Source organism: Cryptosporidium bovis (assembly GCF_009768925.1).
Source record: "Cryptosporidium bovis isolate 45015 chromosome Unknown contig_4, whole genome shotgun sequence".
Classification (NCBI taxonomy): domain Eukaryota; phylum Apicomplexa; class Conoidasida; order Eucoccidiorida; family Cryptosporidiidae; genus Cryptosporidium; species Cryptosporidium bovis.
Window position 1 is genome coordinate 478044 of NW_027125050.1, and position 17326 is coordinate 495369.

Here is a 17326-nt window from a genome sequence, read left to right on the forward strand (position 1 = left end):
AGTAGTAAATTTCTAAAATTGAGAAACAATTAATGACGGATGAAGTCTAAAAAATTAAAATCGTTCTTGAGCATTAAGTATTAAGTTATTCCAAAAAATACACCGTATGATACCTACTTGTTTACGGAGTCAAGAGTCTTTTTAAATTGGCTAAACCAATCAGAAAGCTCCTGTTTAATAGATATCTTTTTGAAATCAACATTTTGTCCACTGTCAAGTAGAGAAAGAGATTGTAAATCTCTAGAGATATTTTCTTCATCATTTGTGGACAAAGGTCTTTCTATACCAGCTAGGATATTTTCCAAGTAGTCATTACTAACACCTCTTAGTCTAAGCCAAGGGTGGTTTAACAGTCTCTGTGCATCAGGTCTATGTCTAGGGTCTAAGGCCAACAAAGAATACAAGAATATGGAAATATTATGAGCCTCGTATTTGTTTATACAATATTTGTGAGTTAAAACGGACTTGAGATCCCAAAATTGAAGATTTGGAATTTTGTGGAGTTGATTAAACTTATTGAAAAATTTCCTTGAATTTCTACCAGATTTTATAAAAGAGGGAGGAAATTCTCCGAGGAGTTCCATCATTTGAGCAAGGTGATCGTCATCGCTGCTAAATTCTTCTGTATATTTCGGTGTAAAAAGAAGGTCTCCAGTGATAAGTTCAAATATGGTACAACCCAAACTCCATATATCAGCAGACCACGTGTATCCTGCCCCAATAATTACTTCCGGACTTCTGTATTGTCTTGTCTGTATATCCTGACTGAAGTGCTTATCTATCCAACAAGCATTTCCCAAGTCTACAATGCGATATTCAGCTTCTTCTTTGGTAAATGTGTCCGAATTGTTACAAAATTCCCTTACGTAAGTTGATATGTTGTCTAAAACAGTATCGTTGGCCTTTATCCTAAATGAAGCCATACCACCTTTTGATTTATTTGTTCCTGATTGCTGATATTCCTTTTTCCCTAGGTTACAATCATAATCAGAATCTCCAATATAACCTCTACTCCATTGCGACAATGGGAGAAGATGAGTGTATCTTTGCTGGTCTTGAGCAATATATTGGTTAGGATGATATGCTTCGTATAAATGATAATGATAAGGAACTTTTATTAAAGGAAACCGATTCACATTACCCTTTCTCAAAGAGTTATCCAATTCACCTTTATCATCAATACGGGTTTTCTCATTCTGAGACGGCCTTTGGTTATTCTCGTCCTTATCGTAATAGTTTCTGTAATAACTTGAATATATGGGATTGGAAGGTATCGGTTTAAGATGCAATCTTACATATGGAGGTGTTTTCAGTCTTTTCCCTTGTATTTCATTATTGTCTATTGCAATCTCCTGATTAGTATTGATGTGATTATTTAACTTTTGCTTCATTTTTCTTTGATTCTTTCTTCTAAGTTTGCGTCTTTCTTTTGAATTTAGTCCGGAATACTTATTGTTTATGTCAAAATTAACATCTTCAGAGTTATTTGTATCTGTACAATCCCTTCTTTGAGAAGAACCATTAGATGTTTTTATGGTCGCATCTGCAACGTTAGTTGAATTCATGCCTTTTGCTGCGTTGTTCAGATCGTCCTTATTCTCACTGTCCTCATATTTAACATCTACCATTGGAATAGAAGGACTGGATACTACAATGTTTTCGGGTTTAATATCGGTGTGTATGACACCGCAAATGCGATGTAGGTAATCAAGGCCTATTAATGAGTGTAATGCAATCTTTCTTACAAGATCAATAGGAACTCCTTTGTATTCATACAAACCAATTAATTGAAGAATGTTAGGCCCCATTACGTCGAAAACCATACATACATGTACACCGTTTGGACCAGTTACCTCAAAAAAATCAACAAACCCCACTACCCCATTAAAGTTCCTTGAATAAGGAAGTGCTAAATCCCCCATACAGTTTCCAGTATATCCTTCTAAGAACTCCATCCAATCTACTCCATCACTAAGGTTTCTCGCTCTAGTTAATATATCAATCTCATCGTATGCTGCTTGGCGATATTCACTGGCTCCTTTTTGGAATTTTAGTGCATAGTAACATAAAGGCTCTGTTGAAGCATCTACAGCAAGCCATACTGTAGAGAAATGCCCCCATCCCAGTTTTGAAACTATTAAATACTTGTTGTTGTATACCTCACCTATGTTAACCGGATGATATCCTCCTTTTTTGTAGTCCTCCTTTGATTCATCCCAACAGTTAGCCGGTATAGTCGCTTCGTCATAATCTTCCTCCTTTCCATGTTTCTCCTTTGAATGAGAGTTGGCAGAGTCTTTTTTCATATCTCCATCAAATTCCATTTTGGTTATATCACTTTTAATAGTACTTATATATTGCCTTATATTAGATAATGATATATGGAAAACACAGGTCTAGAGGCCCCTCCTATCCAAATAAACCACGAACCAAGTTCCCTTCGAAAATTTAAGACGCTAATGGTGATTAAAAGAGGGTTTTTATGTTTCTTTGCAACCTCAAAATTCAATTGGAATACTATAGTGCAATTCCTTCAATTGAATATTCTCTAAATAGATTCACCAAAAAAGGAAAAAGAATTAGTTTGCGAATTACTCTATTTCATATTCCAAAATTGTAATTCAATGCAATGACAACAATCCCGTTTTCCCTTTCCAATCTATATATCTCCTCTTTCCATTGCTTTAAAATATTAAATTATTTGTCCACAAATGTTGGCGCTCAAACGAGGTAACTTATTATACCGGTATAGGGGAAAGAAGTTTTGTGAAGAGATAAAATGTAAGAAAACATAAACAGGGAGAAAGATAAACAAATAAGATAAAAGAATACAAATAAAGGTGTAGAATTATAGTGTAAACAAACATCCATAATAGTAGGGTTTTTTTTCGTATATTGAAGGGGAACAGTTTGAAGGAATAGAAGAGATCAAGTGGGAAGTGGTCTTTAAATAACTTGTGTGTATTGATTTAAGCTTTAAATTTAATATAATAATACAATTCAAGATTAAACTTCTAATCCTAGTGTTTTCAAAAAACACACCCCTTGTGTTTTGTCTTCGATGCATCTAATGTATATTTGTTGCTTTAGGAATTTATAGTCAAAATTCAAAGTTAGTTTTTTTTATCAAATACAATTTAGAAAATTAAAGTCTTGAACCCGAAATTTGGTCTAATTCCTTTCAAGTGAAGATGATGGAAGAGATCCTTGTTCAATGTTTTTTGGGAACGGTGATACTATATATATTCTTTTCAAGAGGAAAGGGCAATCACCCAAATTTTCCAAAATTGTATAAATTTAGATTTTTCGCTGGAGGAATATTGTGTTTATTTCCAATTGTTTACTGCATTATTACGAAAAAGCCAACATACTATGATTTAATAGGAATAGATAGGTGGGCCCCAAGAGGAGAATTAATACAAGCAATAAGGATAGCAAAGAAAAAGTATCATCCGGACAAAAGCAAGGAAGATGACAAAACAACATCAACATTATTATTTTATGAAATACAAAAAATAGAAACCGTATTTAATTCAGATACAAAGAGGAACAACTACAATAAATATGGTGATTTTAGAATGGATGGAGTAATAGAAGACAGAAATATTATAATGTGTTTGATACTGGGTGTTGCGTTCCAAGTTTATTCTTCTTTATTGGGATTTTTCTTTTCTTTTCCAACTTGTTTCAGAAAGTCGAGAACTCTATTTCCAGTATATTCCATTGCAGTGTTTTGTGCAGAACTTCATATGAGAATAAGTGATGATCCAAATCCACTATCTTTTATTCCATTTGTTGGAAATCTTCTTCCTTTTGAGAAAATAATTGTATTAAGATCACTTTTTCCAGTAATACTATACATGTCATTTATTTACTCGTCAAATAACTACAAAAACTATGATGAAATACTAAATGATATGCTTAAAGGAAATTTAATTACAAATAAAAGAATTATTGATCTTACACAATCTTTAATCATTCAGTTGCAAACAAGAGGTATAGGTGGTAATGATGGCAATGGTAATAATAACAATAAACACAAAAAGAAAGGAAGTAGTTCAACAAGGACCCCAGATCAAACCCCTGTTCAGCAACAAACTCCAAAAATAAAAATAGATAGCGACAATGAGGATGAATCTCAATTAGAAGTATTGCAACAAATTACTGAACCCTTAAAAGAATTGGCTTCTACAATGAATGATGCTCAAAAACAGCAACTTCAATCAGTTTTAAACATTGCTTTTTCGGCAAAATTAAAGGAGAAGAATGAGAAGAGTGGTGGAATCCTTTCTAGGATATTCAATAGCAGCTTCCTTTGGATTATTATTGTGGGTTATGGCTTTCAAGTTTTAAAGAAATATTTGATTTAAATGTATATCGAAAAGTATATAAACATTTAATTAGAACTACAATTTAAAATAAATGTTTATTCTAATACTTTTTTAACTTATACCAATGTTTTTTCAATTATTCTAGTTTTCTACAAATATTATTTTCCGTCAATACTTTTGTTTTGGTTACTTATTTGTTGGTCTTGTTTGTTTAGTGTATTTTTCATTTTTCTCCTCTTCAGATGGGTTTGGGACAACTGTTTTAAAAAATTTAAACATTGAAGATACTTGAATTCTTTGATATTAATTCCTGAATATAGAAAAATAAAAAACGATTGGTCAGGGAATGGTGGAAATCTACTAAAAAGGATAGTGTAAGTGGGTACTACATCTCTAAAAACTTCCAGAATAAAAATATTGACAGTAAAATAAGGAATAATTTTCGTTACAATAGTTTTGTTCATAATAATTTTAAAAAAGTTTTCTATAATCAATAAAACTATAAAGAATGAAGTTATCTCATGGAGCTTATAGGGCAAAATTAGCAGATATGATTGGAAGCTACAATGACGTAATAAAAGTGCTTACAGAGTCATCAAATTTTAACGATAGTTCGCTCATACTGTTATTGGCAGGATCACTTAGAAATAGGGTAACTTCCATTCGAAATTCACTTAAAGAAATAAAAACTAAAGAATTAAAGTATGAGAAGAAGTGTCCTGAATTTGCAAAGGTGGTTTCAGACATAAAAAGCGAGTTGGAGGAGTTAATTCTTATTGAGAGTGAAGATGTAGAAAGAACAATAGATGATAATTTATTAATCTACAGTAAAGACGGCATAAGAGCATTTTGCATTAAACTAAAAGGTGATTTAATGCGCTACAGAGCCGAGATACTAAAAGATGATGAAAAAAAGAAATGTATAAGAAAGTCAATAGAATTTTACGAGGATGCCCTCGAAAATGTGAGAAAGTGTTTAGACAATTATCCAACTGATCCATTATATTTGGCAATAGTATTAAATTATGCCATTTTAAAATATGACTTGCTTGAAAATCCAGAAGGAGCAATGAAATTTGTTAATAGAGCAATTCAAGTTGCGGAACATTCAACAAAAGAACCACTTTGTGAGAAGTCTATGAAACTTATTAAGATACTTAAAGAAAATGTATCACAGTGGGAAAAAGGATCTAAGGGAATTCTTACAAGTGCCTTCTTTTAACTTGTATTTGCTAATTTATTATTGATTTATCTTGATATTTCAAATGAATAAGTAATAAATGAAAAAATTGCTATAAATCTAATTAGGTTATACATCCTTTACAGCTATTAAACCCATTAAAATATCATCTATACTTTTATTACTGTCTAGTTTTGAATAGTCAATTATCTGTAGTTTTGTTTAATAAAGTGTAAAAGAACGTCAAAACATTAGTTAAATAAATACGAATTTTCACAAATAGTAATAACATACCTCTTTAATCTCACCAATGTCATGGACTTGACTCAGATTATCTATATCTTCAACTTCGCCTTTTATTAATTTTAAGACATTAAAGATCTAGTTCATGAAATAAAATAAAATTATTAAGTAATACAAGTCCTAGATTTATATATATCAAATATAATACTTAACTTACCTGTTCAATTTCAATATTCAAAAAAACGCAAACAATATCTTTAGTTTTGTCATTCATTCCGAATGTTTTAAGGGAATTAGAAATCTAAAATGTATTACAAATCCAATGAAATAGTTGATGCTGTTGATTTATAATTCGACTACAATTAAAAAAACTTACATTTGTAGATGGAGACATATAATAAATAATTTCTGTCTCGAATGTTTTTGTTCTTCTTTTGGTTTCAAATATTCTTTTTAATATGCAAATTGAAATAGAGTTTAGTATATGTTCAATGCTATAAACCTTCGTTTTATAACAAATAAAGTGGGTTGAATACTACATATATTTCAATATTTTCATGAACTCACCATTCTGGCGTTTAAAAACACAACAGATTGAGCTTTTTCCTCCACAATTATATTGTTTTTTCTTAAATAGTCGCTTCCAACCAACATGTTTGTTAGTTCCTTCACATTTTCAACATCCCTAAATAAACAAAGGGAAATACATTCACCATTAATTAAGTCTTCAACAAACGAGTATGTTTTTATTTTATTCACAATTTTGTCTCTATTCATTTTTTTTTTTCACTTTTATTCAATATTCCCAACTTATTTCACGACCAAATTTAATATTGAAATGGTTAAGAAGTTAAATTAAATAATTTAAACCTACTTACATTAAACAACGAATAAAAATGAACATTCTACAGTTCTCGCTCAATTTCATCTCCTAAAATCGTTTTTTTAATATTTCTACCTTCACATGTTACTGGGAATATGTACTCTTTCCCAGGAAAAATGATGCGAAATCCTAGTTAAGAAAGAAACACAAAACTAGATGAGCAACGTAAAATTTCCCACCAACTTGATACAGAATCACTCAAAAGGAAACTAAAAGTGACAAAAGGGAAAAAAAGAGAAATTGCCCTATTTCACTAAATTATCCATATAGTGGGCAATGAGTAGTTACCACATATTGGAAATATAAGGAGCTAAAACTGACAACCGCATTGTCAAGAAAACAAATTCAAGGAAGAAAAGTCAAGAGTAAATAGCAATTTCCATTTGTATAACGTCCTGGCATTAAATGAATATTCCAATTTAACTTATAACTCCCACATATTTTACCGCCATATGTAGACATACATCTCTGACTGGAGCCTTATACCGGTAAAAATGACAAAAATAAAAAGAATGTCTCAAAAAATAATTATTTGAGACGAAAGGTAATACTAGTAACAAGTAGACATAAATAAGAAAGGAGCCAAATTACTACAAATTTAATAGAAAAAACGTAAGATAAAATAAAACCGCTAGACCTTATTTATTATGTGTTTAAACAATTAAATAGGTAAATACTTGAATAAGAAAGGAGTTGAGATAGTGAAATTTAGGAAATAGGTGGCAAGGAATAATATTTCTTTTTTCTTCTTTCCAATTGCGAGGTGAGAGAGAAGGAGAGATTTATTGAGAAATACAGAGTTACTGCGACAATTGATTTGTCTTGAGGATAACAAATATACATTATAGACAAGATGGCAAAGTTAATGAAGCAAGGTCGTGTTGTTGTATTACTAAACGGTCGCCATGCTGGAAAAAAAGCAATAGTAGTTAATACCTTTGAATCAGGAACAAAGGACCGTCCATTCCCATTTGTATTGGTTGCAGGAGTTGAAAAAGCTCCATTGAAGGTTCATAAGAGACTCTCAAAAGATAAATTGAGGAAAAAGTCAGCAATTATACCATTTTTAAAATCAATTAATATGAACCATGTTATGCCAACACGTTATGTTGTTACTGATTTTGAAATTAAGCCGTTACTTCAAGGAATTGATATGCAAGAAGCAGATGGTAAGAAACAAGCATTGAAGGCTTTATATACTGCATTCAATGACAAACTCATCAACATTTCAACTGAAAAAGGGAAGGCTCCAAAGGATTTAATCTTCCTGAGAAGACCTTTAAGATTCTAAGTGAAATATAATACAAGAGAGCTATTATTGATTGTGATAGAAGACACCTTACTACCATAGTTAAATGTATTATTTACTCACAGATTTGGCACTAATTATTTCTATTTATTATTCCATTTCTCTTCTGTTTATATATCTTTTTCTAGGTTTGATTTACCGTAGATTGTACGTAGTGAAATGGCATATGCCTTTGTTTTGCTTCGAAGGCGATTTCTAGCTGTTTAGACCTGTTTATCTCGGTATTGTGCGAGCCACCACTGGCTGAATGAGGACCGATTACTACGGTCGTCACCTAGGTTCTCAGAAAAAAAGAGGATGATTTCGCCGAGATGGGACTTTGTATGAAGAAAACTCTGAAGTGACAAGATGCGGACAACTTGGAACAGACAACTAGTTACATCTAAACCTCGTTAAGTGTGATTGTTATGAACGGAAAACCCTCATTTCTACAGCATAGCTGTTAAAGGTAGCGTATAACAAAACATAAAAAAATAGCATGATCAAAGAGACGTTTACAAAGATTTCAAATGTGGTAAGTGGGAATACATGTATTTTACATATACACACACTATAACTTAAAATAGCAGAACGAAATGAACCTATCTCAAAAGAAAAAATAATGTTGTACCTTATCAATAAGCACAAATACGATGAGAAACAATCAAGTATTCGTTATTAGTTATGTTTTGTAAAGGTTAACCGCCAAAGGTACCATGGACTCTCTTTGTTCAGGCGCCACTGACCAACCCACAACCACTTAATAATATATAGAATAAAATTTAAATACGGGTGTATATAGATATATATAGAAATAAATAACAATTAAGATTACTAGTACAAAAAGGGAAAAAATAAATAAATAAAATAAAAGAACTAAAACCATAAGTATAAACAAGAGGGTGGTTACAATTTGGCAAATAATAAAGGAAGTAAGGTATTTAGGTCTAAGGTATTGTATTACACACTTTTTGCCTGAATAATGGAGGTGGTAAATTCCGCAGTAACAATAATTACTGACCCAGAGAAATGCAGAACTTGGGTTTCTCAGCATAAATCATCTGTTAAAGCATACATATCGTTGGCAATATTTTGTGTGATTGTATTCTTTTTTCTCTCAGATGGTGATTTTTCATTTTTATTAACATTATCTTCATTAACATCGGCTTTCAGCTTTGCCATGGTGTGTTTAAAAATAGAAATCACAAAATCATGTGCAGGAGTGTCATTAAAAATGATGGAGGCATATGTAATATTAATATTTTCGAGATTATGTTCCATTATACCATTCGAAGGATATTTGCCATATGATAGAAGCGGTGATTGGTTATATCAGACATTGGAAGCAAGTTGTATGATTATAGCAGGAACAATCGTATATTTGTGTAGGTATCGTTATAAGGAAACATACGATCCTAATTCTGATGAATTTAATAGCATGTTTTTGATTATCCCTGCATTTATTATGGCACTAATATTGCATCCATCATTGAATTCTTGGATGCCTGCAGATATTGCATGGACATTTGCTCTATATTTGGAAAGTGTTGTAGTTCTTCCTCAGCTGTTTATGTTTCAAAAAGAGCGCAAAGTAGTTCCATTTACGAGCCACTTTTTGGCGATGCAGGCCGTAAGTAAAATATTGGCATTCATTTTTTGGATATCTTCATACACTGAGCTCAATGATCCTTCAAAAGCTCTAAAAAAACACGTTGGTTATTGGGTTATTATAATGCAAGTTATTCAACTCATCCTCATGGGTGACTTTATTTACCACTATGCTAGATGTTTAACTAGAGGTGTTCCCGTGCAGTTTATACTCATGGAAAATGTCTAATACACTGGTGAAATAGGTGAAAACTGCTTTGTTTTTGCTCAACCACCGCACCAATAGGAAACACCCCAAGGCAATGCCAAACAGTATGGCTGGAGAGAAGTTAATCAATTAGATTAAACCTAATGAATAGATTGATAAGTACAGAAAACACAAATATACGTGCACATATTGGTTACGTGCGTACACATGAGGTACGAACAGATAGTAACAATATAAACAGTAAGAAATGATAAATAACAGTGTTCATATTTTCATCTTCATTATTGTCTAGAGCTTTTCTATAGTTTCCCTGTAGTAAAACAATGAATTTAGTGTATACATTCTGGATGAGATAACCCTGCTTCGTTGTCACGATTTATCCGTACGTATAGATATATCGCTCCCCCTCTGAGCAGGTGTGTCCCTGCCCACATCCTACTGAGGTGGGTGGAGGTGGAAAGGTGAGGTAATCCACAGGTGAGTACCTTGCACCAGAAATGTGGATTGTTTCAGTGTGCATGTGGAGAGTGAAACAACGATTTGTTGTTTCATTCAAGGTTAATTTGCTTGGAGGCAAAGGAAAGCATCTACGAGTAAGCTAGGAGCAAGTTAAATATCTATTACAAAATAAGAAAAAAAAAGAGAACGATATTTTAAGCAGAGATCCATGAACTAACTGTTTTTCGGAATGCCACACGTTAAATTTGATGTCCCTGAAGATTCGGCGCCCAACATGTGTCTCACACATGGCGGGAGGTTTTTTTGATAATATCCATGTAAACGAGGAGCATACTGCTCGTATCAAAGAGGATAAAAATATAAAAAAATAAGTTGGATTAAAGTCAAGAACAAAAAAAATTAATAAAAGAGGTTAGAGGTTTTCTTTATTATATTCCATTTGTTTGGTTTGTATTTTTGTAAATAGAAAATACAAAGCTATAAATCGCAACTACTGAAATAGAATTTAACAAGGTGAAGAATAATAGACTATTGCAAGAAAGTGGGTTTAGTGATTGGATATAAGATGTCAATTTGTCAGAATAGAGCAAAGGAATTGGCGGAGAACGCGAAAAGAATAGCATCTCCTGGAAAAGGCATATTGGCAGCAGATGAGTCAACAGGAACAATAAAGAAAAGATTTGACCAAGTAGGTGTTGAAAACACGGAGGAAAATAGAGCAGCATATCGTGAACTTCTCTTTAAAACTGATGGTTTAAGTCAGTACATTTCCGGTGTGATATTATATGAGGAGACACTATTCCAAAAGACATCAAGTGGTGAAAAAATGACAGACTTGTTGGCCAAACAAGGTATATTGCCAGGTATCAAGGTAGATATGGGACTTGTTCCATTACCTCTTTCAAATGGAGAGACTGCAACAACTGGATTGGATGGACTGGGTGAAAGGTGCAAGAGATACTATGAAGCAGGAGCTCGCTTTGCAAAATGGAGAGCTGTACTTACAATAGATCAGTGCAATGGAAAGCCAAGTTGTTTGTCAATTACAGAGACAGCGCATTCACTTGCTAGATACGCAGCAATATGTCAAGAGAATGGCTTGGTTCCAATAGTGGAACCTGAAATATTGACAGACGGATCTCACGATATTGATGTTTGTGCAAAAGTGACGGAAAAGGTACTTTCTGCAGTGGTTAGTGCGCTACATCTCCACCATGTGCTTTTGGAAGGTGCTTTGTTGAAGCCGAATATGGTTACTCCTGGGTCTGACTGCCAAAAAAGAGCATCCCCCCAAGAGGTAGCTTTTTACACAGTTAGAACTCTAATGAGAACAATTCCATCATCAATGGCTGGTGTTATGTTCCTTTCAGGTGGTCAGTCAGAGGAGGAGGCTTCTTTAAATCTTTGCGAAATGAATAAAATCAAGGATTGTCCTCTCTTCTTATCCTTTTCTTATGGTCGTGCCCTGCAAGCCTCTGTGCTCAAAGCCTGGAAAGGCAATCCAAGCAACATTCCCGCTGCCCAGCAGGCACTTTTAGAGAGAGCAAGAGCCAATTCCGAGGCCCAACTTGGTATCTACAAAGGTGGTGTTGGTGGTTCTGCTGCTTCTGAGGGCTTATTCGTCAAATCTTATGTTTACTAGAACAAGTATTTATAGCAATACTAGGACTAGTAACTAATAGTACTAGACTGAGAAAATTTTACTGAAATACTAAGTTCAAAAAAATAGATATGAATATCGAGCAATAAGTATTTGATACACTTATATTCATGGTTCAAAGGTAAATGTTAAATTGCGTTGCTTAGTAATTCCGTCAATTTATTTTTGGCCTTTGTGTATTTTTTCTATATACATTTGTGTCCGCAACCTGATGGACAATATGAATTGTGTTTGTACCATTCTGATATATGTCTTGGATGTCCTCCATGTCCGCAACAAGGACAACTCGTCCATCTACCAAAAACGACCTCGTTGCAAACACAACAAACATTCCTCACAGTTTTACATTCTTTGCATCTATTATTGTTATTCTCGCAGGGTTTAGACTCTCCAGGAATGTATTTTTTTGCTAAAATAACCTTTTTACACAATTGGTACGAGAATTCGTGATTGTTATTTTTAAAGTGATTAACACCACAGTAAAAATTAGACTCTGATATGTTTTCCCTACCCAAATCCCTGATTTCTTTATAAGGACATGTTTTAATTACATGAGAAGATAAAGAGTAAATTCCAAATTTTCTTAGCAACTTAATTAAATTAAAAGTCCATTTAAGTACCAAATTGTTGTAATAATGGTGTAATCTTGTGTTCACGGGAACCAGTAACATAATCACATTAGTTAATAATATAAGTGAAGAAACTATATTGTTTCTTCCTGTTAAGTAATTAAGCTCTTCTTGAATACACTTTAGCAGTTCACCCAGTTTTATGTTATCACTTTTTTTTAATCTACTAAGTAAGTTATCACTTAGAATTCGAATCTGTAATACTTGAATGTAAAATTCAAATATACACTCTATTTTGTCTTTAATAGAAAAACTTTTGAGTGACTCTCTCGAAAACATAAAACAGTTAGGACTTTCACCTCTTCCAGGTGAGACTAGGAATATATTATCGTATTTATTACCATTGTCCAAATTGTCGCATTTTCCATTAACATTTATATTATTAATAATTCTGAAACGAGATCCCCACTTTAAATACCAGTCACTTATTTTACTGCTTGAGATATTTGATATTATATAGTTCCAACAGGGGGTTATTCCAGATGATTTAAGTTTTGTTAAATAGGCAAGCCAGTCGTTTGGAGAGCAGTAGTAAGAACAAGTTAAAGACGAGCAAGAAATCAAAGATGAATATATATCATGCCTGTGTATTACTCTATCAATACGGCACTTTGGATTTATAATAAAAGACAAATTCTCAACAAATTGTGTTAAATTAATGTCTGGAAGAAAGCCAGTAATAGAATAAAGCGGATATTTAAATATATCGTTCTTTTCACTGCATAAGCGAAATATTGAATTATATTTCAGTAAATTATCGCAAATTGCCTTCTTGTATAGCATATTTAAATTATGATTGTGGTTAATTTGAATGTCAACACCATCATCAACGATACTATTACTACTGTTGGCGTTTCCACCACTTGCCGTGGTTGTTTTATTAATGTACTTATTTTCATCTTCCCTATAAAAATCATGGGAAAGATGAAAAACAAGTCTTTGTGTACATTGAAAGTCTTTTGTATCTTCTTGTTTATTAAATGGAACGTATGTGCAAGAGGACATTGAAATGCTTGAATTGTGTTTAGGTGACTCTTCCCACGTAGATAATACAAGTTTTTTATCGGAACCACATGTTATAATAGCATCCGTTTCTATCCAGTCAAAGTCCCTAATTACATCGTTATGTTTAGAAAACTTTAAATAAGGTCTCACTGGATCTAAAAGATCATATATGTGTATATTTGAATCGATGGCAGAACAACAATACGCAATTTGGGTTGGAAAACCTGGTCTCCATCTAACCTTCCCAACCACAAACTGCGACTTTATTTTAGTTACTGGTGTTAAACCATCCATCATTCTTATATCCCAAACTTGCAAACCATTTCTGCATCCAGAGGCAAATAAATTAATGTCGTGCGGATTCCATCTTAAACAACTTAAACCCTTATACTGCGTTTGTATTTTTGTGCATTGTGATGCTTTTTGTCTGAAATCCAATAGTGAAATTGTTCCATCATCATAAGCCAATAATAATTCATTGTTTATCCACGTATCAACATTTAGATGTCTTGTTTGTAAATCTCTTACTGGTGAAGATACTATACAGCCAGACCATAGTGTAGAGCACTTCTCTTCAGAAGATCCTAAATTTGATGGGTACTCTCTTATAGTCCCTCCATCCACTATTTGCACCTGACCATCCTGAAACCCTAATGCAATAATACTTTGAGAGTCTCCTAACCATTCTATACAACATCCTGCCACGTTATGAGGTCTAAATTTATAAGACATTTGCCAATGTCTACCTTTAAGACCAACAAATATGTTTACTGAACCATTCAGAGCCATACCTCCAAGTGTATGTGCGCTTCTTGACCATGCCAATTTAACAAAATTAGTCCTTGATATATTGTAAAAACTTGATATTCTGTTATACTCCACCGTTATTAACTGTAAAAGTGCTCTTCCTCCAACTGCCACTCTGTTTAACATTGGGTCTGATGTCACCAAATCATCCCCATATTCTGTTACGTGACTCAACAATTCTCTCTCAAACCTTTCATTCATTAATGAAACAGAACGTGACCAGTGACATACTGAAAGACAACTAGGGATAGAAGGCAGTTGTTTTATGCAATGTACTATTTCCTTTTCCACTCCTCTCCCTATTCCTCCACCCACTCCCACACCTCTAATTCCAATACCGATATTTTCACCATGTTCCATTTACATTCACACTCACATGAACTCCTAACTTTACGCGATCGCACCTCTATATTTCAAATAGAAATACTACTTTGTGTAAATCGCCTTTGTTACCTCTTTATTTCGTTTCTGCATTTTTAGGTCGTGTTCCCGCGTTTTCACAGACATGATCATTACTACCTTTTCTATGAATAAAAAATGAAATACTTTCTGTTAATGTTGCTTGAGTAAGAATTGTTTAGTTATGTGTAAAGTGTTCAGCCGTTTGTTCTCAAATACACACGATCGCTCATTTGCATGTTTATGCTCTACTTTTCCTTTTATTCACGGAAGTTTAAGAATAGTCTTTTAATAGAAATACAAACGACTAGATATTGACTTCCAAAAACAACATACAATTAGAAGGGCATTAATAACAGTATAACTTAAGCTTTTGCTATTCTAAGTAAGGTTTATATTCTAGTTTTCTACACATAAAAATGCCTACAATTTTATCCTTATTTTTATATATCGAGGCACTGTATGCCATTTACTTTGTTATTGCCTACTGTTTAAGCATATGGAGTTATGTAATATGCATGCACATGTTTACTTCTTTGTTAAATAAATAAATGTATTCACATTTATAAAAGCACTTCGGTTGTCTTAATGTTCAGTATTTCTTAATTTATGTAATATTGTGGATAGTTAATACATATATTAAGCAACTGAGCTATATTTTCACGTTAAAAACATCATAAACCGTATTAAAACAAACTAAAATAAAGCTTTCCGTTTTAGAGAGTGAGGTAATAATAAAAGCAGTCTAAGTGGAATAAAGGTGCACTACAGAATTTATTCGAAAAAAAAGAAAACAAAAACAAATAAAAAATGAGGGAAATAGAGGAAAATGTGATAATTTTTCTTCTTTATTCTTCTATTTTAACAGTCTATCATTCCCCTTACCACACACCCCTCTCCAACTGGTCTCAATTTAATATTTTTGCTGTGTTAAAAATACTATTATCTGCAAATAATTATTTTCCCCACAGTCTATATTTACTAATGTGTGCTTGTATATTTGAAATAAACATTTAAAATTAACTTTTTTCTCTTTTATTTAATATTAGTATTAATTAATACAATAGAAGCAATAAAATGAGTGCGAAATTCGAGTAATCATGGCTTTTATTTAATTGTCAAATACTTTCATTAAGGCAACACTTTTTTCTATCAGACTGATAAACCCGGCACTTTAATAAATAGTATTTTAACCAGTGTGCCAATATTATTTCAATTTTATTTATGTTAGCTAGTCTATTTTTTGATTTAAATAAATGAATTTGGATAATTTTTTCTAAGAATGGACACAGAAATCTTGAATGATTCAAATGGTCATTCAAGGAGCAACTCTATTGTAGGTTTAAAAAATTTTGTTAGAGAAGTAACAAAACAGGGATTTGCGTTGAGCAAACAAGATTCTGCGTTTCTACTAATGAATAAGGATGGTTGTAGATATTACTATTTTTCCGTTATATTTGAGGCTAACCTTGTACGAAAATTTCGGTTTTTAAATTCCTATATCACTACTTCTCAATTAATAAATTAACAAAGCATGAATAACATTGACTTGAATATCTTAGTTAACTTTGGAGACGATTGGGCATCAAATAAAGTCTCTAGAGTCAAAATTCTTGCAAATTAAGAAAGTACATGAAAACAAATTTAGGGTAAGTTTTACATGTTATATGATTAAGATATGATTTACAGTTATTAATTAAGATAATGAATAACGAGATAATGCAACTCGTGGGCACAGTTAACAAACAGGTAAACGATTTTAAGGAGAGCAGAGTAAGGAGAGAGAAACTGATGAGAGAATTTGAACTAAGAATGACGAAAGACATTGTTGAGTTAAGAGACACTAGAAACTCGTATGACTTTGTTATAAAGGAGAAAATAAACAACCACATTTCAAGAATGACAAATGTTGAGTTATCTCGTTCTGCAGATGTTGATTCAATTAGAGAAAAACAGTTTTTAACAATATCAAATTCACTTAATGAGCTGACGAATATGGTTGATGAATTAAGGAAAAAAAGGTGAGTTTGGGGAGTCAATTAGACCAGGTCGAACTTTATCTAAACCTAAATACTTGAATGCAAAAATAGGAAAGGAATTCAAAGTAATTTTGAAGAAATAATGAAAAAAGGTGAGTTGATCAGAATGTGTTTTCCTTAACCTCACTTTTGCTCTATTCAATTAGATTCCAAAGAGGTCCTAGTTTCAATAAACAATGAATCTGAACGAAGAAATAATTCTGTAGACGGAATCAAGGGGTAAGTTACAAAGTTTTCAAATCATTACGAAAAATTTAGATATCACTGCACTGAAATCTATTCGCTCTTAAAACTTTAGACTTCTGAATGAGACTCTGAACCACTTTTACGGGGAACTCGGACTATCTAAAGAAAACAGGACGGAGGTAGACAAGCAAATATTAGATCAGTTAGAATTAGCTTGTAATGACGTCGAAAACAAATTAATAGATTTCGTTGGTTCAGAAAGAACAAGTTGAAGGCAAGCAAAAATTAACAAACTGGTTGTATATAAAAGAGGAAATACCGAATTTGTATAATGTGTTCTTTGCGCCCAAATTTCTTCCCTATTTTCAGAATCATTCAAGATAACCACTAGAACACTTAAA

The 17326-nt window shown here is 32.6% G+C and overlaps 9 protein-coding genes across 9 annotated transcripts; 6 read left to right on the forward strand and 3 right to left on the reverse strand.

Annotated features, from left to right (window-relative positions):
• Window positions 1-113: 113 nt before the first annotated feature.
• FG379_002734 (kinase CMGC group) lies at window positions 114-2324 on the reverse strand (the record flags this gene model as incomplete). The annotated part of the gene is made up of 1 exon (XM_067328424.1): window positions 114-2324. One exon carries the CDS (start codon window positions 2322-2324, stop codon window positions 114-116), a length of 2211 nt encoding a protein of 736 aa, XP_067181922.1.
• Window positions 2325-3191: 867 nt separating this feature from the next.
• FG379_002735 (DNAJ like chaperone) lies at window positions 3192-4370 on the forward strand (the record flags this gene model as incomplete). The annotated part of the gene is made up of 1 exon (XM_067328425.1): window positions 3192-4370. One exon carries the CDS (start codon window positions 3192-3194, stop codon window positions 4368-4370), a length of 1179 nt encoding a protein of 392 aa, XP_067181923.1.
• A 469-nt stretch (window positions 4371-4839) lies between these two features.
• Window positions 4840-5553, forward strand: FG379_002737 (uncharacterized protein; the record flags this gene model as incomplete). Its single annotated transcript, XM_067328427.1, has 1 exon — window positions 4840-5553. The coding sequence occupies one exon, from the start codon at window positions 4840-4842 to the stop codon at window positions 5551-5553; it is 714 nt and encodes a 237-aa protein (XP_067181925.1).
• A 231-nt stretch (window positions 5554-5784) lies between these two features.
• FG379_002738 (uncharacterized protein) lies at window positions 5785-6531 on the reverse strand (the record flags this gene model as incomplete). Its single annotated transcript, XM_067328428.1, has 4 exons — window positions 5785-5892; window positions 5972-6055; window positions 6131-6256; window positions 6322-6531. The coding sequence occupies 4 exons, from the start codon at window positions 6529-6531 to the stop codon at window positions 5785-5787; spliced, it is 528 nt and encodes a 175-aa protein (XP_067181926.1).
• Window positions 6532-7490: 959 nt separating this feature from the next.
• On the forward strand, window positions 7491-7928 carry FG379_002739 (60S ribosomal L27; the record flags this gene model as incomplete). Its single annotated transcript, XM_067328429.1, has 1 exon — window positions 7491-7928. The coding sequence occupies one exon, from the start codon at window positions 7491-7493 to the stop codon at window positions 7926-7928; it is 438 nt and encodes a 145-aa protein (XP_067181927.1).
• A 979-nt stretch (window positions 7929-8907) lies between these two features.
• On the forward strand, window positions 8908-9762 carry FG379_002740 (ER lumen retaining receptor 1 KDEL recpetor 1; the record flags this gene model as incomplete). Its single annotated transcript, XM_067328430.1, has 1 exon — window positions 8908-9762. One exon carries the CDS (start codon window positions 8908-8910, stop codon window positions 9760-9762), a length of 855 nt encoding a protein of 284 aa, XP_067181928.1.
• A 1003-nt stretch (window positions 9763-10765) lies between these two features.
• Window positions 10766-11842, forward strand: FG379_002741 (fructose; the record flags this gene model as incomplete). Its single annotated transcript, XM_067328431.1, has 1 exon — window positions 10766-11842. One exon carries the CDS (start codon window positions 10766-10768, stop codon window positions 11840-11842), a length of 1077 nt encoding a protein of 358 aa, XP_067181929.1.
• Window positions 11843-12045: 203 nt separating this feature from the next.
• Window positions 12046-14661, reverse strand: FG379_002742 (uncharacterized protein; the record flags this gene model as incomplete). The annotated part of the gene is made up of 1 exon (XM_067328432.1): window positions 12046-14661. One exon carries the CDS (start codon window positions 14659-14661, stop codon window positions 12046-12048), a length of 2616 nt encoding a protein of 871 aa, XP_067181930.1.
• A 1321-nt stretch (window positions 14662-15982) lies between these two features.
• FG379_002743 (uncharacterized protein) lies at window positions 15983-17197 on the forward strand (the record flags this gene model as incomplete). The annotated part of the gene is made up of 6 exons (XM_067328433.1): window positions 15983-16171; window positions 16263-16349; window positions 16402-16721; window positions 16791-16831; window positions 16886-16958; window positions 17038-17197. The coding sequence occupies 6 exons, from the start codon at window positions 15983-15985 to the stop codon at window positions 17195-17197; spliced, it is 870 nt and encodes a 289-aa protein (XP_067181931.1).
• Between the last annotated feature and the right edge of the window lie 129 nt (window positions 17198-17326).